The sequence below is a fragment of the Callorhinus ursinus genome, unplaced genomic scaffold, assembly GCF_003265705.2.
Source record: "Callorhinus ursinus isolate GAN/ISIS: 27379988/994484 unplaced genomic scaffold, GSC_fseal_2.0 scaffold4, whole genome shotgun sequence".
Taxonomy (NCBI): Eukaryota; Metazoa; Chordata; class Mammalia; order Carnivora; family Otariidae; genus Callorhinus; species Callorhinus ursinus.
In genome coordinates, this window is record NW_027397066.1 from 106055092 (window position 1) to 106080416 (window position 25325).

The 25325-nt window shown below is 37.5% G+C and overlaps 1 protein-coding gene across 6 annotated transcripts in view; it reads left to right on the forward strand.

The window, feature by feature from the left end:
* INTU (inturned planar cell polarity protein) overlaps nucleotides 1–25325 on the forward strand; it is a 94266-nt gene that overhangs the window by 16984 nt on the left and 51957 nt on the right. For all 6 annotated transcript variants that reach the window (XM_073892239.1, XM_025874277.2, XM_073892242.1 and 3 more), the window contains exons 2-3: nucleotides 8767–9305; nucleotides 19051–19136. In XM_073892239.1, coding sequence (XP_073748340.1) covers nucleotides 8767–9305; nucleotides 19051–19136 — 625 coding nt within the window. The remainder of the gene's footprint in view (nucleotides 1–8766; nucleotides 9306–19050; nucleotides 19137–25325) is intronic.

The window sequence follows — 25325 nt, forward strand, 5'->3', positions numbered from 1 at the left end:
AGCACCATGTGTGTTGACCACTTTGGTGCTTTTGCTCACTAAAAAGGAAAACAAAGTATACTGTAACAGGTTTGGAGTAGTAACAAAAGTCTGTTTTCCTTAAGGAAATGAACCAGTAGGTCTGGCTATTCATAACTTTTCCTGTGGTAGCCAAGAAAATCCCAATACCATTTCAATTGATAAAAAATGTTGACAATGTAAATAAAGACCTGAGAGATTCAATAATTTAGAAGAAAAAAATTAGTATCAGTGTAGAATTCTTTTTTTCTTTTTTTAAGCTTTATTTATTTGACCGAGAAAGAGACAGTGAAAGAGGGAACACAAGCAGGGGGAGTGGGAGAGGGAGAGGATGAGGGAGAAGCAGGCTCCCCACTGAGCAGGGGGCCTGTTTTGGGTCAATCCCAGGACCCTGGGATCATGACCTGAGCTGAAGGCCGACGCTTAACCAACTGAGCCACCCAGGCGCCCCTCAGCGTAGAATTCTTGAATATGAATTGAGAAACTTATTAGCATTATCTGAAATTCATTTTCTTTAATATAGTTATGTTACTGTTTATGTAAGTGAACTTGGTTATTTGCAAATTAGCAAATCTTTCTTTGGGAAGAAGGACTGCTCATGTTTACTACATCATTTAGAGCCTTGAAAACCAATGAAACTGTCCTCAAACTTTGCAAGCAATGAATATACAATTGTTTCTGTTCAGAGAATAGTGGAATAAACAAAATAATCTCATCGAAAGACATTTACACAATGACAACTTTGCAGTTTGTACCATAGGATCTCAGAAAAGAGATTAAAGAACACTTACGAAAATCTGTATTATAAAAAAATCAGAATTAAAGCTGCTAGAGTTAATTCCTTTTTCAAAATAAGCATTTTCTTTTGGAATTAAGTTTAGACTTACAGAAAAGTTGCAAACATAGTACAGAGAGTTCCCTTATATCCTTCACCCGGTTTCCCCTGGTGTTAACATCTTACACAACTATGGTATGTTTGCCAGAACTAAGAAATTAACATTAGTACAGTACTATTAAATAAACTCCAGACTTTATTTGAATTTTACCATTTATCTACTTACGTCCTTTTTCTGTTCTAGGATCTAATCCAGAATATCATATTGCATTTAATCATTAAGTCTCCCTAGTTTCCTGTGGTCTGTGACAGTTTCTTAGTTGTTTCTTGTTTTTCATAACCTGGAGCTCTTGGTTAAGGTAACGTCTGCAAGGTTTCTTCACTGTGAAGTTACTATTTCTCATTTTCCATACTCTGTTCTTTGGGAACGCATCACTAAGTCCAGTTCACATTAAAGGGGAGGAAGGATTAAGCTCCATCTCCTGGAGGAGAGAGTATCAACATATAATATTAATTTATTTAATTTTGTTATTAATAATAGTTGGACTGAAAGGTTGGTTTTTTCGTAGTTGTTGTCTTTAATACACCCTCTTCTAGTAGAACTAGTTTGAGAATACAGTCTTCACAACTCTGTTAAACTTTCTAACACATTAATCAGTTATGCTCTTGATGTTTATCTAAATAGGAATTAATCATCTGGAGTAGGAATAAGGAACCTTCCAGGAATACTGAACTATGGGAGCCACAGAGGCCGCATCTAGTTTGCTGCTTCTTTTTTTTTAAAGATTTTATTTATTTGACAGAGAGACACAGCAAGAGAGGGAACACAAGCAGGGGGAGTGGGAGAGGGAGAAGCAGGCTTCCCACTGAGCAGGGATCCCTATGCAGGGCTTGATCCCAGGACCCTGGGATCATGACCTGAGCCGAAGGCAGACACTTAACAACTGAGCCACCTAGGCACCCCTCTAGTTTGCTTCTTAAGCCAATAGCACTTAGCCTGGAGCCTAGCAAATAGAGGTCATTGGAGACATCTTCCTTTATTGCTAGGGGTTGGAAGAATACAGAAGTATGAGTGCTATATCTAATAAAGTTATAAGTTTCTCTACATTTTTTATTCTGTTGGGCAAGAGGAAAGGGACTGACATTTATTTGACACTTACCATGCCAAGCACATTTTTTAATTTACTGTTGATAACAGCCATGTGAGGTAGCTATAACCTGTTTTCTAGAAGAGAAAAACTAAAGCTTAGAAAAGTAAAAATGTCAATAGAACAGAATTTGAACCCAGATCTTTGTGACTTCTCAGTTCATTTTTTTTTACTATACATGGTTCCTTCTTTCATGAGTCTCGTACATTCATTTCCCTGTCTTTGTTCCTGTTCCTCTTATCTCCTTTTAATTTCTTCTTCCTCTTAAAGTGAAGTATCTTAAATTTAGAGGTGAGGAAAATGGATCTCATTCATTGCTGGTGGAAATGTGAATTGGTATAATCTCTGGTTAAAAATGTATATGTATACATACATATAAGGATGGTTACTGTATCATTGTCCATAAGAGTAAAACAAATACTGAACACAAAGCTAGCTTATAAGGAGGTGAATGACCAAATGTGCTTCATCCTTGATAGGAACCATTAATGCAGCCATTAGGGGTGATACATGTTAAAGGTATATATGTATATATACACACACATTTGAAAGATGATTCCACATTTTATTTATTTTTTTTTTTTAATTAAGATGTTATTTATTTGACAGAGAGAGAGAGACAGTGAGAGAGGGAATACAAGCAGGGGGAATGGGAGAGGGAGAAGCAGGGAGCCCGATGCGGGGCCCGATCCCAGGACCCTGGGATCATGACCTGAGTCGAAGGCAGATGCTTAATGGCTGAGCCACCCAGGTGCCCCTCCACATTATATTTATATATAATAGAATATGTAATAATTCTAGTTTTTCAAAACAATGACAGCATAATCCTATATATGTTTTTATATGATTTTATGATTTTAAGAACATGAATATTTAACATTTATGTCAGTGAAAAGTAGGAAGGGAAGATGACATGTATTATAGTTTTGTTCCCATTTATATAAAATGAGTCTATGCATATGTATGCATAAAAGGATGCATGAAAGTACAGTCACCAACTAGGAATCTGGTCGACATTAATTCCTTCCTCTGTCTTCATCTCATTCAATCAGTCTCAAAGTCCAGGGATTTTCAAGCATTTCTTAAATGTTTTTCTTACTTTCCATGTTTTCTGCCTTGCTTTATTTATTTATTTATTTATTTATTTATTTATTTATTATTATTTTATGTTAATCACCATACATTACATCATTAGTTTTTTTTTTTTAAGATTTTATTTATTTGAGAGAGAAAGAATGAGAGACAAAGAACATGAGAGGGAGGAGGGTGAGAGGGAGAAGCAGGCTCCCCACTGAGCAGGGAGCCCGATGCAGGACTCGATCCCAGGACTCCAGGATCATGATCCGAGCCGAAGGCAGTTGCCCAACCAACTGAGCCACCCAGGCGCCCCTACATCATTAGTTTTTGATGTAGTGTTCCATGATTCATTGTTTGTGCATAACACCCAGTGCTCCAAGCAGAAAGTGCCCTCTTTAATACCCATCACCAGGCTAACCCATGCCCCCACCCCCCTCCCCTCTAGAACCCTCAGTTTGTTTCTCAGAGTCCATAGTCTCTCATGGTTCATCTCCCCTTCCAGTTTCCCCCCTTCATTCTTCCCTTCCTGCTATCTTCTTTTTTTTAATATATAACGAATTATTTGTTTCAGAGGTACAGGTCTGTGATTCAACAGTCTTACACAATTCACAGCGCTCAGCATAGCACATACCCTCCCCAATGTCTATCACCCAGCCACCCCATCCCTCCCACCCACCACCACTCCAGCAACCCTCAGTTTGTTTCCTGAGATTAAGAATTCTTCATATCTGCCTTGCTTTAGATACCATCTTTGCCTAGTATCTAAACATCCCCCTAACTATTCTCTTGACTTAAATCTTATCTACCTCAAATCCTTCTTCCAATTTCTTATTAAAGTAAATCTATCCAGAGATATCTGACACATAAATCTCTATCTAGAACTCTTAAACTATAAAATCCAAACCCCTTGCCATGGTCCAAAAGGCCTTGTAAAATTAGGACTTGACTACGTTTCCTCTTGTGCCCCACCTTTGGCAACTGTAGACTAGCTTTGTTTTGTTTTGTTTACAAGATTTTTTTAAAATTCCTAGTTAGTTAACATACAGTGTAATATTAGTTTCAGGAGTAGAATTTAGTGATTCATCACTTACAACACCCAGTGCTCATCACAACAAATGCCCTCCTTAATGCCTATCACCTATTCAGCCCCTCCCCTGCTCACCCCCCCCCAAAATGTCTGTTCTCTATAATTAAGAATCTGTTTGTGGTTTGCCTCTCTTTCTTCGCCCCCTCGGATATTCATCTGTTTTGTTTCTTAAATTACACGTATGAGTGAAATCATATGGTATTTGTCTTTCTCTGACTTATTTCACTTAGCATAATACTCTTAGCTCCAACCACATCATTGCAAATGGCAACATTTCATTCTTTTTTATGGCTGAATAATATTCCTGTGTGTGTGTGTGTGTGTGTGTGTGTGTGTGTGTGTGTGTGTATCACCTCCTTATCCATTCATCAGTTGATGGATACTTGGGCTGTTTGCATTTTTTGGCTATTGTTGATAATGCTGCTATAAACATTGGGGAGCATGTACCCCTTTGAATCAATATTTTTGTATCCTTTAGGTAAATACCTGGTACTGCAATTGGATCATATGGTAGTTTTATTTTTAACTTTTTGAGGAACTTCCATACTTTTTCCACAGTGTCTGCACCAGTTTGCATTTCCACCAGCAGTTAAGGAGGTTCCCCTTTCTCTGTATCCTCACCAACATCTGTTGTTTCCTGTGTTGTTAATTTTAGCTATACTGACAGGTGTGAGGTGGTATCTCATTGTGGTTTGGATTTGTATTTCCCTGATGATGAGTGATGTTGAGCATCTTTTTATATGTGTGTTGGCCATCTGTATGTCTTTGGAAAAATGTCTGTTCATGTCTTCTGCCCATTTCTTAACTGGATTATTAGTTTTTTGGGTGTTGAGTTTGATAAGTTCTTTAAGATTTTGGACATATCCTTTATCAGATATGTCATTTGCAAATATCTTCTCCCATTCTGAAGGTTTCCTTTTAGTTTTGTTGATGGTTTCCTTTGCTGTACAAAACCTTTTTATTTTGAGGTAGTCCCAATAGTTCATTTTTGCTTTTGTTTCCCTTGCCTCACGGGACCTATCTAGAAAAAAGTTGCTACAGCCAATGTCAGAGAAGAGAAGTTGCTGCCTGTGTTCTCTTCTAGGATTTTTGATATTTCAGGTCTCATTTAGGTCTTTCATCCATTAGGTCTTTCGTCCATTTTGAATTTATTTTTGTGTAAAGTGTAAGAAATTGGTCAGGTTTCATTCTTCTGCACGTAGCTGTCCAGTTTTCCCAGCACCATTTTTTGAAGAGACTGTCTTTTTTCTGTTGGATATTCTTTACTGCTTTGTTGAAGATAAGTTGACCATATAGTTGTGAGTCCCTTTCTGGGTTTTCTGTTATGTTCCATTGATCTATGTGTCTGTTTTTCCACCAATACCATACTGTCTTGATCACTACCCCTTTGTAATATAACTTGAAGTCTAGAATTGTGATGTCACCAGCTTTGCCTTTCTTTTTCAAGATTGCTTTGGCTATTTGGGGTCTTTTGTGATTCCATACAATTTTAGGATTGATTGTTCTAGCTCTGTGAAAAATGCTGGTGGTATTTTGATAGGGATGGCAATAAATGTGTAGATTGCTTTGGGTAGTATAGACATTTTAACAATATTTGTTCTTTCCATCCATGACCATGGAATGTTTTTCCATTTCTTCGTGTCATCTTCAATTTCTTTCATCAGTGTTTTATAGTTTCAGAGTACAGATCTTTTACCTCTGTAGTTAGGTTTATTCCTAATTATCTTATGGTTTTTGGTGTAATTATAAATGGGATCGATTCCTTAATTTCTCCATCTGCTGCTTCATTATTGGTTTAGAGCAATGCAACAGATTTCTGTACATTGATTTTGTATCCTGGGACTTTACTGAATTTGTGTATCAATTACAGCAATTTTTTGGTGGAGTCTTTCAGGTTTTCTACGTAGGGTAACATGTTGTCTGCAAATGGTGAAAGTTTTACTTCTTTGCCAAGTGCCTTTTCTTTTTGTTGTCTGATTGCTGAGGCTAGGACTTCCAGTACTATGTTAAATAACAGTGGTGAGAGTGGACACCCCACCCCTCTCTTGTTCCTGACCTTAGAGGAAAAGCTCTGTTTTTCCCCTTTGAGGATGAAATTAGCTGTGGGTTTTTCATATATGGCCTTTATGATGTTGAGGTATGTTCCTTCTTTAGTTGTCTACATGGGTCAGACTAGTTTTAGTTGTCCACATAGGCATAGAGACAGCCCCTCAAGGCCTCTGCTTATGCTGTTATTTCTGCTTGGAATTGTCTTTTCTTCTTCCCCTTCAGGCCCCCATATCCCCATCACCAACCACTTATTCTTTTAAAACTTACTTCTGTGTATCCTCTACCAGAAATTCTCCCTGCCCTCACCCTCAATCCCAGGCTAAACTAGGTGACCTCTATTTTGCATTTACCATGTGTATCATTGTGAATTCTTTCTCACTTTCTCTTCCCCACTAGACAAGGAAAGGACTGATGTTTTAATCATTACAATTCTAGTACCTTCCAAGCACCTGGCACTGTTCATTTGCTCCATGATTGAATGTCCTGTGCCCCCCCCCCATCTTTAAGTCATAGCCAAAAAGTGCTTCTCATTCAAATTTTAGAGATAAGATGAAACATCCTCATGTTTAGCATAGGGGAAAAAGTATTTCTTTGGGGTCACATATTTAATGCAAATAATATACTAGATTAAAAGATTATGAAGCAAATAATTTCATTCATTGTTTAAATTGATACATATCTTCATAAGTAATTGTGTATAATCATGATATGTACATTGTGCCATTTTAAATTATGGTACATAGTTACCTAAATTTTTTATGATTAGAGGCAATTATTTAGATTCTTCAGAGTAGAATTACAGAGTTATTAAATACTAATTTCTGTGGGTACAAATGGATATGGTTGAAACATCTGATAAATGGTTAATACCTGGTGCTAAGTGGTGCTAACATGATGCCACACATTGGAACCAACAAGTGCCAAAGTAATATTAGTTTTGATATTTGGGGTTAGGTATGCCTTTTTTTTTAACCATTAATATATAGTTGAAAATCCTGTATTAATTGCCAGCCACAGATGAGATAGGTGGTTAATTTCAGAGTTGAGTAATAGAATAGTGCACTTTTTTAAATTAATTTTCAGTTTTTAGAGAGACAGTTGACTTTTTTTGAGAGAGAGAGAGAGCATGCGTGTGCATGCAGTGGGGGGAGGGACAGAGGAAGAGGTGGAGAGAGAATCTTAAGCAGGCTCCAAGCCTGGTGTGGAGCCCAACACCAGTACCCAAGCCCTACACGGGGCTGGATCTCATGACCCTGAGATCATGACCTGAGCCGAATTCAAGCATCAGACACTTAACCGACTGAGTCACCCAGGCACCCCTAGAGAGACAGTTGACTGTTAAGTTAAAAGAACCAGAGTTGCTAATAAACACTGCAGAAAATGGAAATGTCTTCTATTTGATGGAACTATTAGAATACAAATTATACCCTTTTACATCAGAATATTAGAGCTGGTGTTTCGTAAAGACTCTCTTAACATATTATATTTTCCACTGTAACCAGTTTGCTTTAAAAAATAGTTTGAAAGGTAAATTTTCATAACATTAAACAGGCAGGGTGGAGTTTGTGATTAGGTTTGTTACCTTAAGATGAGAATTTTGGGGCGCCTGGGTGACTCAGGTCAGCCTTGGCTCAGGTCACGATCCCAGGGTCTTGGGATCAAGCCCCACATCAGGCTCCCTGCTCCGCGGGAGGCCTGCTTCTCCCTCTCCCACTCCCCCTGCTTGTGTTCCCTCTCTCGCTGTGTCTCTCTGTCAAATAAAAAAAAAAAAAAGATGAGCATTTTGTTTTTTTAATGCTGTTTCAGTCATTTTAATAGCAGTACTTTTGTTTTTTTCAATGGCCTACTTCCCAGTTAAATTTTTTTTTTAACAATCACATGATGAATTATGTAATATGTGGTTTACTTTTCTTACTACAATTATTCATAAAAAGGAGTTTTATGGAAATTATAAGCTATAGAAGCAATCACTATTAACTGTGATTATAAACTAGTTGTTTTCAGAGATTTTAGTTTATGGTGAGGTGAACGTTTGTTTTTTTGAAAATTTATTGTATAAACAAATCTTATTAATAATGGTAGACTTTAGCTTTCGTCTTAACATGACAGCCGTGCTGAAGAGTTTCTATGCAAATGGGATGTTTTTATGTCCAATTTCCAAATGGCTATGTCTGGATACAATTGCACAATCAACTATTAATGTAAATTATTGTCCAATGAAATTGTTTAAAGTGGGCAATAACCTTACAAGGGCTGAATTAAAATGAAAAAAAAACACCTTAGATTCTAGAAGGAGGCCATCTCCTTTTTTTGTTTTCTATCACTATGCTTTTTTGATACCCTCTCTTCCAACCCCATTTCTTCAAGACTCTTAAAAAGTGTCCTAGAAAATAATGTTGATGCTTATAATAAATCAGAAACAGTAAGGAGACTTTGAAATAATCAAAGAACTTTCACCTCCTCCCACCTCCCTGCACCCCTGGTGCCCAAAAGACATAACTATTTTTCTTATGTTTGGCTGCTATTCAGAGCGTCTTTTCTATTTTTCACAGTGAGGTTGAACCTGAATGGCTGGACAGTGTGCAGAAAAATGGAGAATTATTTTATTTGGAATTGAGTGAGGATGAAGAAGAAAGCCTCCTTCCTGAGACTCCTACAGTGAACCATGTCAGGTTCAGTGAAAATGAGATTATAATTGAAGAGGATGATTACAAAGAAGGAAAAAAGTACGAACCTAAACTCAAGCGGTTTACCAAAATTTTAAAAACTAAAAGTCTTTTACCTAAGCGCTACAATAAAAAGAATAGGAATGACAATGAGCTGGTGTCCATTCTAAAGCATCAATCCAATCAGAAAACAGGAGTTGTTGTCCAACAGCGGTACAAGGATGTGAATGTTTATGTAAACCCCAAAAAGTTAACTGTGACCAAAGCCAAAGAGCAGCTCAAGCTTCTGGAAGTCCTGGTTGGGATTATCCATCAGAGCAAGTGGAGCTGGAAAAAAAGTGGAAAACAGGGCAGTGGAGAGAGACTTGTGGTCCATGGCCTGCTGCCAGGAGGCTCTGCTATGAAGAGCGGTCAGATATTAATTGGTAAGTGTTGCTGGTGAACACTGTGTTTGTTTGCAGAGATTCATGATTAGTGACACCTTGTGAGTCGTGATCAAAACAATTATATCCAAAGTCTCAACAGATTAAGGACTGCTTGATGATATTTGGGACAGTAGTGAAATTGTTAATCATGGTGTACTACAAGGCATGATGTTCTTAAAATAAGTACTTTGGTGAGTTGAATATGTGTGTGCCTTGTTTAGGCCAAGGAATAGCTTAACTAATTTTTGAGTTTTGAATTATATCATTTTATTTCATCTTGGTTATGTTTGCTGACAAGAAAAAGAAAATAAGTTAATTTTACAGTGATAATTTAGATTTGAATGACCTACATCCAATAGCATGATATAAAAATATGTAATTTATGAATAAAAGTACTTTTAAATTGTATGTTTGCACTTGAGTACACTAAGTTCTTGGAGTGGTTTTAAACTGTTTCGTTTGGCATATTCAGCAACAGTGATGTTATACATAAATTTCCTTTTAAGGGTGCTTGTCATAAAATATCTCATCAGTTTGAAGGGAAAAAAATATATCCGAAAGTTATTCTGAATATATATTAAGATGAGCATTTTGTATTGCTGATACATTTTCAGCTGTTAGATATAATGCTTGAGTTAGAGGCAACTTCGTTACTTAGGTAAAAGCTATATTAGTCAAATGTGAGAATATATTATTAATGAAACTTAAAAGTTATTAACAAATCTAAAAGCTGACAGTCTTTAAAGTTGACTCAGCCTACAAGATTTAGATACAGCAACTTTTATAGCTACCTTAGAAACATTTAGAAATATTTCTTTAAGTCCAAGTTGCATTTGTTTGTTCACTGAGTCCACAAAATTTTTGAGCATCTGCTAAGTGTCAGGAATACAAAGATTACTCTAAGCATCCACTCACTCCTCTTAAGAAGCTCCTACTCTGGTGCAAGAGGTGGGTGAGAAATAGGCAGACAGTTTCGCATAGTATGATAAGTGCCATGATAGGATTTACAAGAACAAATCACATAGGAAGAGCATCTATGCAGTGTGTGTTCCAAATGGTTGCGACAAGATCTCCACATTCTCTTCTTAACAATGCAGTGTTGATACTCCTCCCATGGAGAGTTAAGTTTTTGTGTCCTCCCTTCCGTACCCCTGTGGGCCTGGACTACGGCTTAAGTAGTACTATGTGATTTCAGAGGTGGGATCATAAAAGGGGATGCAGCTTCTGCACCCAGTTGCCATTGTGTCAGCAAGGCCGGTCCACATGAAGAGGCCATGAGTACTATTCTGGCTGATCACCCCAGCTGAGGCCTCAGCCACCCTGCAGCATCAGCTACCACACATAAGTGAATAAGCCTTCCAGAAAATTCCAGCCCCAACCATCATGTGGCTGCAACCACAGGGGGAACCCCAAGTAAAAACCTCAGCTAAGCCCAGTCAACTCCAGAACCAGGAAACATAATAAATATTGTTTTAAACTCCGAAGTTTCGGGGTCATTTGTTATGCAGCAGCGGATAGCTGGAACAGAAGCTAATATCATGCTTACATTCTCTCAGGTGCTCAACTTCCTTTTTTATAAAATGTCTTTAAGGTTTATTCTTTTCATTCTGTCAGAGGATGCCAGAATTCATGCTTATGAAATCTTGCCTGGTTGTTGCCAACCACCATAATTTTAGGATACCACATGATGGAAAACTTCTATATTTATCTGGGGCCTCTGCTCAGGACCTAATTGGCCTGATTTGTAGACAAATCTCTAAAATTCTTTTTACCCAGGGGCGCCTGGGTGGCTCAGTCGTTAAGCGTCTGCCTTCTGCTCAGGTTATGATCCCAGGGTCCTGGGATTGAGCCCTGCATCAGGCTCCCTGCTCGGCGGGAAGCCTGCTTCTCCCTCTCCCACCCTTGATGCTTGTGTTCCTTCTCTCGCTGTGTCTCTCTCTGTCAAATAAATAAATAAAATCTTTAAAAAAATAAAATAAAATTCTTTTTACCCATTTCCTTTGAAACCTAGTGGAGAGGTGGTTATGGTCAGTGAGTGTCCCATTCCATGTTTCCTTTCCCCTGATCCTCACTCCAGTCTGCTGAGCCTTCTAGGAATGCCACTTACCTCTCGACCTGATCTTTTTGCACCATCTGTATGGGAGGAAAGAGAATGAACTGTAGAGAGGAAGAGGCTGCTAGGTAGTCCTGTTGTTTATCTTTAAAATAATTTAAAGTTACACAGGATGCTGGTAGTATACTTTTTGACTTGAATGTGGTTACGTGGGTATGTTCACTTTTTGATAATTTATTGTTGTACTATTATAGTTTGCACACTTTTCTGCATGTGTATGAATAGCAATGAAAAGGCAGAAAAATGAAGTTCATGATTTCCGTTTCATAATGGAAAGTTTATGATTTACCAATAAGTAAAAAAAAAGATTTGTCAAAATAAAATGATTATTTCATCCTTGGTGCATAGCAAAATGCTTGGTTGATAAATAAGCCCTCAAAAACATTTATTAAATAAATGCATAAACTATGTAGAAAAATATGTGCAGGGAAAACAATTGGAAGTAAATATAAATACAGCATAATGCTATTAGTGTTGGGTTTGTGTGGAGACATTATAGGTGGTTTGTTTTCTGTTTTTTCAGATTTTTAATTTTATGGTGATGTTGTATATTTTTAAAGTTACATACTTTGGGAATAAATAATGGACAATTTTAATATCATAGTGACTTTGATAATCCCCCAGCACTGAATTTTCTCATTTGTTTCTTTCATGGTTTCATTTTACACTGAAGTCTGTGGTTGAACTGTGAGGTAACCCCATAGGCAGAAGGATCTTGAAAACTTTGTCCTGGTAAAGCAGTTTGCTCTGGTGACTTCTGCCATTGTCTAGCTGGAGAATGACCCTCCTTTGACTAAAGTGCATTGGCCAACACAGTGAGACTGGTGACTGTTTTTCATTCTTTCCTTTCATGACAGTAGAACTCTATTCTATTCTGATTCTTCTTTCCTGGGGTTTTGGGGGTTTTGCTGCATTTTCTAGTGCCATTTTTGCTTTTCTTGCGCTGACTTGCATCTTTATTTTTTATTTCTGAGTTTTTCTTAAAGACTGACTGCTGAGGGGCACCAGGGCGGCTCATTTGGTTAAGCATCCAACTCTTGATTTCCAGCTCAGGTCATGATCCCAGGGTTGAGTTCAAGCCCTGTGTTGGGCTCCATGCCCAGCGTGGAGCCTGCTTAAGACTCTCTCCTTCTCCCTCTGCCCCTACCCTGCTCCTCCCCACCCCCATGCGCGTGAGTGTGTGCATGTGCTCTCTCGCTCAAACAAATAAATAAATCTTAAAAAAAAAAAAAAAAGTTTGACAGCGCATTGTTCCTTAATTACCGGTAGCCAGCCTCTATCCCTAGACCAAAGCATATTCTCTTTACCTGTATCCTAGAAACTGCGTTATCACCTTGGTGATTTTTTTTTTCAAGATGAGCCATTTTTACTCATTTTAACTAGATGTTTTTTAAGGATTGGAAAGGATAGGGCTAAAGAAATCACATTAATGTTCTAGACACACATACCGCTGTAGAATGTTTCTGCTCAACAATAAAAAAAGTTTTTAAGTGCTTTTTGTGCAACTTCCAATGTTCTCACCTGCGATCACTGAATAACTTTGTTTTGTATGACATACTTGTGCTATTTCTCTTTTACATTTTTTGCAGTTTTTTTACTTTTTAAAAATCTTTTTGAGGCATAACATATATTCATAACATGGACAAATCTTAAGTGTACATTCAACAAATTTTGACATATGTTATATGCCTGTGTAACTACCAACCAGATCAAGATAAAGAACATTTCCAGTACCCAGAAGGCTCCATGGTGCCTCCTCCCAGTTAATACCCTCTCCCTTCCAAAAGTCAAGTTTTCTATTAACAGAGTTGATTTTTCCTCTTCCTCTTCTTTTTTTTTTTTTTAATTTTACCCCTTTTTAAACTTCATTTAAAGGAAGTATAAAGGGGTGCCTGGGTGGCTCAGTCGTTAAGCATCTGCCTTTCACTCAGGTCAGGATCCCAGCAGGAAGCCTGCTTCTCCCTCTCCCTCTACCCCTGCTTGTGCTCCCTCTCTCGCTGTGTCTCTCTCTGTCAAATGGATAAATAAAATCTTTAAAAAAAAAAAAAAAGGAAGTATAAAGTGTGTATTGTCTTGCACTTTCTTTATTTTATAATCTGTGAGAAATATCCAGGCTGTTGCTATGTAGTATTCCATTGTATATTCATTTTTCCATTTCACTGTTGATGGACATTCTGGTTGTTTCCAGTTAAAACATTTGAAGTGCTTTTTTAAAAAGATAGGTTTGGTTTTTTGTGAGTATCTAATGAATGTTTTTATTCTTTAATATTTTATATGTTGTTATTTGATACACATTTTTATTTTCACCTTTTGTAATACTTGAAACATTTCAATTTTCTTTTCCTCCCTTTATTTTTATTTTTATTTTTTTTAAAGATTTTATTTATTTGAGAGAGAGAGAATGAGAGAGAGAGAGAGAGAGAGAGAGAGCGCACACATGAGAGGGGGGAGGGTCAGAGGGAGAAGCAGACTCCCTGCTGAGCAGGGAGCCCGATGCGGGACTGGATCCCAGGACTCCAGGATCATGACCTGAGCTGAAGGCAGTTGCCCAACCAACCGAGCCACCCGGGCGTCCCTCCTCCCTTTATTTTTAAAGATTTATTTATTTTGTTTTTACTTATTATTATTTTTAAAGATTTTATTTGTCCATTTGTCAGAGACATAGCACAAGCAGGGAGAGTGGCAGGCAGAGGGAGAAGCAGGCTCCCCCTGAGCAAGGAGCCAGATGTGGGGCTCAATCCCAGGACTCCGGGATCATGACCTGAGCCAAAGGCAGACGCTTAACCAACTGAGCCACCCAGGCATCCCTATCTATTTATTTTAGAGAGAGAGAGTGAGAGCAAGCTGGGAGAAGGGCAGAGAGAGAGGGACAGAGAATCTTAAGCAGACTCCGAGCTGAGCATGGAGCCCGTTGCAGGGCTTGATCTCACAACCCCAAGATCATGACCTAAGCTGAAACCAAGAGTCACACGCTTCACCGACTGAGCCACCCAGGTGCCCCAATATTTCAATTTTGGTAACGAAAGTAACTCCGCTGTGTTTTTCTGTCTCTCCTCCTTCACATCATTTCTTTCCCACATTTTACCTGTGGTACTTGACCTGGTGGTAAAGGAAAGAAACAAGCAGTGACTTCATTGCAAAGATAGAATTAGAGTTTTTAGGCCTTCCTAGAGAGTTTCTGGTGCAGTTACTTCCTTCTACAGATGAGTACCAGAAGGATTACGTGATTTACCCCAGAACAGAGGGCAGTCAGTGATAAAGCTGGGACCTACAAGTCCTGATTTCTATTCACAAAACTCTTTCACTTGCTGTGGTGCTTCACTTGAATGGGTGGGGGAAGTGCCAAAGGATTTCTCTTTGAAGCCAAAAAGAAAAGGAATTATTTAATCCTTTCAAAATGTAATTTGGAAATAAGGATTAAGCTACAACAATGTACCACTTAACCCATTTAATCCATTTTGGGACACTTATCCAAAAGAAATAATCTAAAACAGATCTGTAAACCATGACCTGTATGTCAGATCAGTCCTACCACTCATTTTTGTAGTCTGAAAACTGAGAATGGTTTTTACCTTTTCAGTGATTAAAAAATAAAAATCAAAAGAATATTTTATTACATATGAAAGTTATGTGAAATTCACATGTTAGTGTTCATAAATAAAATTGTATTGGAACCCAGCCACATTCATATGTTTATTGTCTATTGCTGTTTTCGGACTACAGTTGCAGAGTAGAGTAGTGGCTGCAACAAAAACCATATGGCCTGCAGAGCCTAAAATATTTACTTATCTGGCCCTTTACAGAAAGTTTGCTGAACCCAGATGTAAAAGAAGGAAAACTATGTGCATGAAAACATTTATTTAAGCATTTTTTAAGTAAGTATAAAAATAAAAAGCATGAAAATGTCAGACTGGAGTATGGTTATTTGAATTATAATTTAATAAATGTCTGCGTTATTTGACTATTAAAATTGTAATCTAAACACTATGGACCAACATAAAAATTCTTATTGAGAGGTTTAAAAGGATGAAATTCCTTTATACCTCATTTGTGTCAATGTAAGTAAAGACTAAAAATAATATGCGAAAATAATTATGGCTATAAGTGCTGGGGTCATCAGTAATTTTTCAACATTTCTTTAGTATTATTTTCTATTTTAATGAGAAATAAAAACCTTGCACCAGTTTCTTATCCAGCATCATCAGGCAATGTGATGTTTTACTTAATCAAATGTTTTGAATGATAGTTACAATTTATGAGCCTGTTATTCAAGGATTTCTAGAATGATAGATTAGGAGAGACCATAATTTTCTGCTTATGCCCTCATATTATAAATGAGGGATTGATATTGATGCTCAAAAAAATGTATAATAAAGTTAATTCTCTCAAGATTTAAGAATTTTTCAGTAAATGTCTTGAAAGTAAATGCATTAACTTGAATGTATAACGTGGCAGTATGGTAAGTATGTTTCAAAAAAGTGAGATTTTCTTCCCCCTGAAGTCAAATTCAGCTTAATTTAAAAGACCAATTTAAACGCAGTCTGATCCCACCCCACTGGCACATACATACTTCCAGTCCTTCTGTCATGAATCCCTCCTAATAAGATTGATTTAGTTTTTTCTCCAGTGACCTCTTTGTACCTTGTATATCCAGGCCTGTTCTTTTTCATTCATGGTCCATGATTCTCATTTGGTGCTTAGCCAAGACTGCTTTGTATTGTTAGGCAGGTGTATTCATTTTCTATTGCTGCTGTGACAAATTACTACAAACTTAGTCGTTTAAAACAACACAAATTTATCATCTTGCAGTTCTGGAAGTTAGAAGTCGAAAATGTGCCCTCTTGCACTAAAATCAAAGTATCCACAGGGCTGCATTCCTTTTGGATTCTCTAGGGTAGAAATCCCGTTCCTCAGCCAGCTTTTCAGAGGCCACTTGAGCTCCTTGTCTTGTGGTCCCTTCCTGCCTCTTCAAAGCCAGCAGTGTAGCATTTTTCAAGTCTCTCTCTGACTCTGACCCTCCTGCCTCCCGCCTATAAACACTCTGTGATTACATTGGGCCACTTAGATAATCTCCCGATCACATCCTTAACATGCCAAGTCCCTTTTGCCATGTAAGGTAACATTCACAGATTTCAGTGATTAGGATGTGAACAACTTTAGGGGACCATTATCTGCCTACCACAGTGGGTTTGTTTTTTTTTAGTAAAATAATGAGTTTTAATTTGTTTTTATAACAGTAATATTTGTTTAATGTAGACAGTTTAAAAAATAAAGCAAAAAAGGAAAAGCCCATACACCCAAAGACAACATTTTATAGATATACGTATATATATCTTTCCCTTTTTCTACATTTATGTGTAATAGTTTTATTTTTAAAATAATTTCTTAAACTGTATATTCATTTTGCATATAGTATAAATAGAGTAGTAAACAAACTTTGACATATATATTTTCATAGCCCTTGATGCCCTTCAGTACACATTTGATATTAAGTAGATGCTCAGGAATGCAATGATGGATTTTCTCAAATGACTAATTTTACATTGAGGAATTGATTTAAGCACTGTGATAAACTGATTTCATTTCTTATCTAACGGTTCAAACAATTTCATGCAGTTCATTTCCTTTCAGCCTTTGACAGGGCATCCTAATGACTCTGTGTGCTTGCTGAGAAAGAACTTTGCCCACTGAAGTGATAGGATGTCCAGGAAGCCTGCCGTTTCTGAGTCACAGAGTTGCTGACAAAAACTTGAGGAAAACAAATATCTGGGAGAATGAGAAGTGGATATAACACTTCTGTTGTAGAAGGAGAAAATTTTCTACTAAATATTTTAAAATATGTATACTACACTCACTCTAAAATTAATTTTCATATGTTATGATAATACATGTATGTCTCCTACTTTTAGAACTTTGTTAGACGTGTTTTCAGATGGTTACTCCCTACAACACTACTGTCCAAGGCTGTTCACTACACAACCATCCTTGAAAAAATAATCCAGAACAACGACTTCAGTGCCTTGCCTTGAAAGATGTACAAAAACATGAGAGACTGATGGGAGAATCGTCTACCAACACTATTATCCATATACATGTTTATAATTTTTTTCCCCAGAGTATGAAGCTCCATAATGGTAGAGATTTTTGTCTGTTTTGTTCAATTCTCTATCTATAGTGCCTAGGACAGTGCATGGCACACAGTAGGTGCTCAGTAAAACTATGTTAGATGAATATTAATTATTTGGTTGTTTCCTAATGGTATGTTTAGGAATGATAAAAAATAACCTTGGTGTGTATATATTTCTATTAATAAAACTCACTGTTATTTTAATATTACCTCTAGTTATGTTACAAAAGTAAATTTCCATTTTAACACTGATCTTTATTTTATGAAAGCCACCAAATTTGATAAACATACACATTTAAAGAAAAGCCATGGAAAAGGAGCTTTTACCAAAATATTCTGTGGATTTTGCTGTTATTGTTTTTTTTTTTAATTTTATTTATTTATTTTTGAGAGAAAGAAAGAGCACGAGTGGGGGTGAGGGACAGAGGGAGAAGCAGACTCCCCACTGAGCAGGGAGCCCAGTGTAGGACTCCATCCCAGGACCCTGGGATCATGACCTGAGCTGAAGGCAGAGACACCCAACAACTGAGCCACACAGGCACGCAGAACATGCTGTGGATTTTGTTATGGTTGGGCCCTTGGAAACAAAGAGCTGTGTGTAGACACAGATCAATAATAGCAGTGAATGCCACAGCATATTGAGTTATGATGTACCACATGGATTTAATTAAAATTTCAGCCAATTTTTTTTTACTGTGGGTTTAAGTGATTAGATTCAATTTTGCTAAGTGCAGTACTTGGTTTATGCTACAAATTTTGTATTTGTCCTTTGAGTTTACATAATTCTCCCAGTTGTATCCAAAATGAGAATATTCATCTCTTTTTTTTTTTTTTTTAAGATTTTATTTATTTATTTGAGAGAGAGAGAGAGAGAGAGAGAGAGAGAGAAACAGCATGAGAGGGGAGAAGGTCAGAGGGAGAAGCAGGCTCCCCGCTGAGCCGGGAGCCCGATGTGGGACTCAATCCCGGGACTCCGGGATCATGACCTGAGCCGAAGGCAGTCGCCTAACCAACTGAGCCACCCAGGCGCCCGAGAATATTCATCTCTTTAAATATCCGTAAGTTGTAGGGGCGCCCGGGTGGCTCAGTCGTTAAGCATCTGCCTTCGGCTCAGGTCATGATCTCAGGGTCCTGGGATCGAGCCCTGCATCGAGCCCCGCATCGGGCTCCCTGCTCCACAGGAGGCCTGCTTCTCCCTCTCCCACTCCCCCTGCTTGTGCTCCCTCTCTCGCTGTGTCTCTTTCTGTCAAATAGATAAATGAAATCTTTAATAAATAAATAAATAAATATCCATAGATTGTATTTAGTTATGGCACAACATTGGCCTGTATTATAATATAAGAAAAGAGTGGAGTGGGAGCTTAGCTCTGCTGCTATGAGCTGTATAATAATAATGAGTTCCATAGTATTTTGAAGAGGTTGGAATAGATGCTTTTAATGTTCCAATTCTAGATCTTTTTGGTTTTTGGATATTCATACAACAACCTTTGTTATTCTGTTTTCAGGTGATGTCCTTCTTGCTGTGAATGATGTTGATGTGACCTCTGAGAACATAGAGAGAGTTCTGTCTTGCATTCCTGGACCTATGCAGGTATGAACAGTCTTTTTTGTATTTTATGATGAATTACAGAAAATAAAGACATCCTGTACTGTTTTCATTTTTAAGATTCTGAAAGTTATCTTGTATAAGGTGAGTTACACTTACATACTTGACTATTTAAAAAATTATAGCTCTTGTTAACATTTTTAGCTTTTGGAGATTATTCTAAAAAGAGAGAAATATCTACAACTAAAACTCCTATGTAAAGCAGGAATAATGACAATAATAAAAAAAAAATGTAATGACCAGCCTGCCTTTATGACTACTTTATATGTTGATGATAATCCATTTCCTAAAGAAGTCATTTTAAACAGTCATGAAATTTTCTTTTCTCTGATTTATTAAAATGACTATTCCTATAAAGTTTTTTTAATGTGGTTTTATTTATTTTAAAAACTAAATAAAATTAAATTTAAAAAAGAAATGAAAAAAAAACTATACTATTTTCTTGATTTTTTTTTTTTCTGTTATCTAGTTTTAGCCTTATTCCTGAGCTTTTATTTAGCTACTTAGTGAATTATTTTTCATTCCTTGTAGGTAAAAATAAATCTCTTTCATAATAGTTATTTTGATAGTCTAAGCATTGACATTTTGTATCATAGGTGACATTTTTAGGTCATTAGATGTATTTTGAAAGTGCTGTACTTTCTGTTTATGAATGCTCTGCTCTTGTTAGTATCAGGAATTAGCTTTCTCTCTTTTGAGGAGTAAGAAGGATGATATGCTTTAGATAGGTTGGATAGTCTATAAAACTATGAGAGCATGAACTACTTTCTGGATTGATCAGGATGAAGAACAGAATCCCTGATAAAACAGAATCTTCCTGCATCTGATTTGAGATTCTGAAATAATAGGACCCATGATGAAATTCTTTATTGTCTAAGAAATAATGTCTCCCTTATGTTCACTTCTTTCTCTTAAAACACACACACACACAGCAAAGACACACATGGATGCTCTATAAAAGTAGCTATCTTTGGAAATGCAGAATGAAAGTGCTGGAATAACTATGGCAGCCAGTGACCAGCAGTGCCTATGAATGGATAAAGAGATGTCGATGGAGACAGATTGGTGTTTGAAATACGAACAATCAGGCAGACACCAGCCATAATGCTGAAGTAGGGTATACTGTTGTCCCCTTTGGTTGTCAGATGTGGAGAGGGCCTAGGGTGAGCCAGGGTACTAGGGCACCCCAGGGGGCTCAGACAGCAGCTACTTACCAATCAGTAATGAAGAATTACAGTATTCTAACAACTGAAAAACTGGCCGCACGTCAGCCCCAGGTCCGGGCTCCTCCTTTCTTGCCTCTGGCAGTTGCAGGTATCTGCCAGTGTTGCCAGAGTTCAGCCACGGCTCTTCTGTCTTCCAAAAAGAATTATGTTTACAGTGGAGTCACATTATACTTATGTTTAATTAACTGCAAATTCAGCTATGCATACTTAGAAGTAAAAAAAAAAAAAGAGGAAGAAATAATGATTTAAATATTTTGGTCCGATTCCACCCACCGTTTACACGTCCTCGTTAAGTAGGAAGTAGGAGTCGTGTATCTGCTGTTGGCCCAGTTTGCCTTTTATGGCATGAGCATCTTGCTGCATTAAGTGTGGTTCTGCATTTAAATACACACATACACACACATGCACACACACAGGCACGCACATGGCTTTTACGTGCCAATATGTACATCTTGTGCCTAAATAAAGAAACAGCAGTTTGTTTTGAAAATGGAAGAAAAACTGTTTTGAGTTTGAATTTATCGTATTGAGAGAGTATGTTATACTCCAGCACATTCGCCTTCCTAATGTAAGCTCAGAGTGATTTTGACAGCATATAATTTGAGAATATAACCCCATCATAAGATGTATATTATTGAAATCTTTTTTAAATCTTTTAAAATCTTTTCTATTTAAGAAAATAAACTTTCTTCTTATTATAAAGGTAATACATGTTCATTGTAAAAATTGGAAAATATGAAGAAGTGAGGGACAAAATCTTTGAATCCCATCACCTGAGGATATTCATGATTAATATTTTGGAATATTTTATTCTGGTTTAACCCCTTGAGTATAAACATGTATGCATTTGTTTGGTTTCCTGGCAGAATTGGTATTGTAGCCATGTTGTACTCAAAAGCAAGCACCAGCATTTGGCATGATGAGTCTTTAATAATGATTTACAACATCGTTAAAATTCCTTTAACTAGAAGTAACGTTAATTAGTAAACCACATTTTTCTTACATCATTAGTGTTGAAAGGGGGGTAAAGTATAAGCTTCTAACTACCAGCCATGTAAACTAGGGGGTTCATAGCAGGCTCAGGGAGGACAGGAGTAGAATTGGGAGAGGAACGAGTGTTTGTACATATCAGGCAGTATGTTGGTGCTTTGCTAATATCATTTATTTAGTTATTTCATTTATTCCTCATAACAGTTTGTAAGATACCAATAATTGTGTTTCTATTTTGTATCTGAAGAAAAAGAATCTAAGAGAGATTTAATGATTTCTCCAAGGTTGCAGAATTAATAACTCAAGGAACTGAAACTGACTCCAGAGCATGATCCTTCCATCTCTCACACGGCCTGGGTGGGGCTTCATTCCCACCCGGCCAGAACTAACTGAGGTGGACTTGTCCCAGAAAAAGTTGTTTTACCTGATTTGTATCTATGGCAGCTGAAACAGTTATTCAAGCAGTAAGAGAAGAGGAATGCTGATTTATAAAGAATACCATAGGAGACTTTTTAACATTTAAATTTGGAACTATCTAATGGCAATATTTTAAACTTCTACTCGATGTATAAAAATGGTCTGAACGCTTTTTGTCATCTGACAGAAGATGGCCTGGGAGCTATCTACAATGTGGTAATGTGGTAGAATGAGGTCAGAGCTCCATTTTAAACCTTGCTCTGAGCAAGTTGCCAAACTGTTCTGGGTTTCTGTTTTCTCATCTATAATCAGAGAGATCTGAGCAAATATATCTGAGCCCAGTTCCAACTCTACAGTTCTGTGCTTGATTTTTAAATAAGTTCTGTTAAAAAATAGATTCAGAATACCAGAGTGAAATCCAGAGGTGAAACCTATATGCTAGATGAGGTACAAAAAGCCCAAATCATTTCTTTTAAAGCCAAGTTTTAACATTCTGCAAAAATAGTTGTCTTAGATTCTCCAAAAATGTTATCTGTTATGAAAGAAAAAAAAGGCTGGAGAATTGTTCTAGACTAAGGAACAATGAAGTGACATATAACTAAATGCAGCGGCTAATCCTTAATTGATCCTGGATTGCAGTGGGGAACAGCTGTATTGCGACAATTGGGGAAATTTGGGAAAAGACTTTGAGAACAGTATTTTATTTACTTGTTTTTTTCTCTCTCTCTTTTTTTTATTTTATTATGTTATGTTCATCACCATACATCATTAGTTTTTGATTTAGAGTTCCATGATTCATTGTTTGCATATAACACCCAATGCTCCATTCAGTACATGCCCTCTTTAATACCCATCACCAAGCTAACCCATCCCCCCACCCCCTCCCCTGTATTTTTTTATTTTTTTATTTAAAGATTTTATTTATTTTTTTGACAGAGAAAGACACAGCGAGAGAGGGAACACAAGCAGGGGGAGTGGTAGAGGGAGAAACAGGCTTCCTGCTGAGCAGGGAGCCCGATGCGGGGCTCGATCCCAGGACTCTGGGATCATGACCTGAGCCGAAGGCAGACACTTAATGACGGAGCCACCCAGGCGCCCCGAGAACAGTATTATATTTAATATTCAAATTCCTAAGTGTGATAATTATATTTGGTTATATAGGAGAAGGCCCCTATCCTTAGGAGATACGTGCTCAGGTATTTAGCAATAAAGCATTTAAAATGTCAGCAGATAATTCTGAAGCGATTCAGCCAATTTTTTTTTTTTGAATACATAAAGTGGGGTTGAGGATGGAAGGAGAGGGGAGTAAGAGAAGAGAAGGAGAAAGCAAATGTGACAAAATGTTAATTGGTGAAACTAGGTGAGGAATAATGCATGGGTAATTATTATGTTATTGCAACTTTTCTACAGGTTTGAAATTTTTTAAAATAAGTAAGAAGTTGTGGGTTTGAGAAAAAGAGGTTTTAGGTATTTAAAATGACAAGAACAAAGGTGCAAGTACCCTTCTAATTACTGACTTTGTGACCTTTATCTACTGCTGTAGCTCTATGCATTCATTTATTCAACAAGCACATAATTGTATATATTATAGCATATACCACCCATTCCTGGCTTGATCAGGGAGCTCCAAAATTTGCAGTTGACCACGGTTGATTGCATTAAGGACTGGGCCATAGTTCATTTTCCTGGAGCTTTGGAGGAAACCAACTCCTTTTATAGGAGATCAGCCTGTAGAACATTAGTGCTGGACTATTACCTTTCAAGTATGTCTTAGATCCAAGAGAGCGGGGGAAAAGTCTTTTTAAAGGAGATGATGGTTGGGTGGAGTGTTTCAACTTTTGTTATTTCCTTGTTACACAAAAGTGATGTATATGCCGTGGAAAAATTGGGAAATAGACTGGCAAAATTAAAAAAAAAATTGTAAATCTACTCTACTCTCAGAACCCAGAAGTACCATCTGTGTGAATATTTTATTTTATTTTTTTTAAGATTTTATTTATTTATTTGAGAGAGAGAATGAGAGACAGAGAGCATGAGAGGGAGGAGGGTAAGAGGGAGAAGCAGACTCCCCGCTGAGCGGGGAGCCCGATGCAGGACTCGATCCCGGGACTCCAGGATCATGACCTGAGCCGAAGGCAGTCGCTTAACCAACTGAGCCACCCAGGCGCCCCTGTGTGGATATTTTTAAATGGAGGATTGGCTTGATCAGGTTTGCATTTTAGGAATATTTCACTCTTAATGGGACTAGAGGTTGGGAAACCAGGTGACTGGCTTCACAGCAGTCCAGTTGAGAGCTGATAAAAAGACCTGTGGATATGGAGGAAGGAACAGATTAAATTTAAGATAATGTAAAGGAAGGAGGACAGTACTTCCTGCAGAATAAAGAGAAGTCCAAGATGCCTTCCAGGTTTCATCTTGAGTGAGATTGCCTGAAGAGAAGAGGATCAAGGAGAGAGAATTTGCTGAGTCATATAGACTCATTTTCTTCAGAATTTTGACTGAGGAATATTCAAAGCATCTGCCTGACAAAGGAGAAAGGACCAGACAGGCAGATAGCAGTGCAGATGTTGTGATAGAGACCCCATGAGGGCCGTGAGGCAGAGGTGAGAGACTGGTCAGCTTTTGGAGCTGCTTCAGATTCTGACAACCTCCCTGGATTCCATCTGTGAAGAGGATGGCATGGTAGCTAACAGAAAGAAAGAATTTGCTTGTTTGTTTGACAGAGGCTGAAGAGAAATTGCTTGTTAAATGGAAGGGTTAAAGATAGAAGCAGAGAGAGGATAATTAAACAAGATTTTGGAAGTGATGAGTTATGAAGAACATGTCTTTGGATCCGAGGAAAGGCACACCATCTCCTGAACTGGAAGGAAAGGATGAAAGGGTGGGCAAATTGCACATACACACATATACACACACAAAAAAAACATTTTGAGGGAGACAGGCAATGAGGAATGATGAAACATTGTCACAGGTTAATGCCCATGGAGGAAGAGAAACCCTTTTATAAGAAGTTTCATGTAAACTATTTTATATTGGATGGTTGTGTTTTTGTTTTTGTTTTCAGATTTTATTTACTTAGAGAGCACAAGCCGAGGGAGGGGCAGAGGGAGAGGGAGAGAGAGAGGGACCCCAAGCAGACTCCACACTAAGCACGGAGCCCGATGTGGGGTCCATCCCATGACCCTGAGATCATGACCTGAGCCAAAATTAAGAGTCAGATGCTCAACTGACTAACCCACCCAAGTGCTCCCTCTAGATGTTTCTTAATAAAAGTTTTCTATAAAATATATCCTTAATATTTATGTATATCAACCCCTTTTTAAAAATAGCATATAACTCTTAATTTAGTTATTTGTCTCATCCATTATCATTTTATCAAGGCAACCAGATATCCTGAAATTTATAGCTATTTAACATGTAAGCTTTCCAAAATGTCTTGCTAAAGGATAATTATCTTTGCATAATGGAGCTAACTTTACTTAAATCAGAAGAATGGTGGCTAAAATAGTCCTTAAAAGAATTTTAATGGATGGTTCTGTGG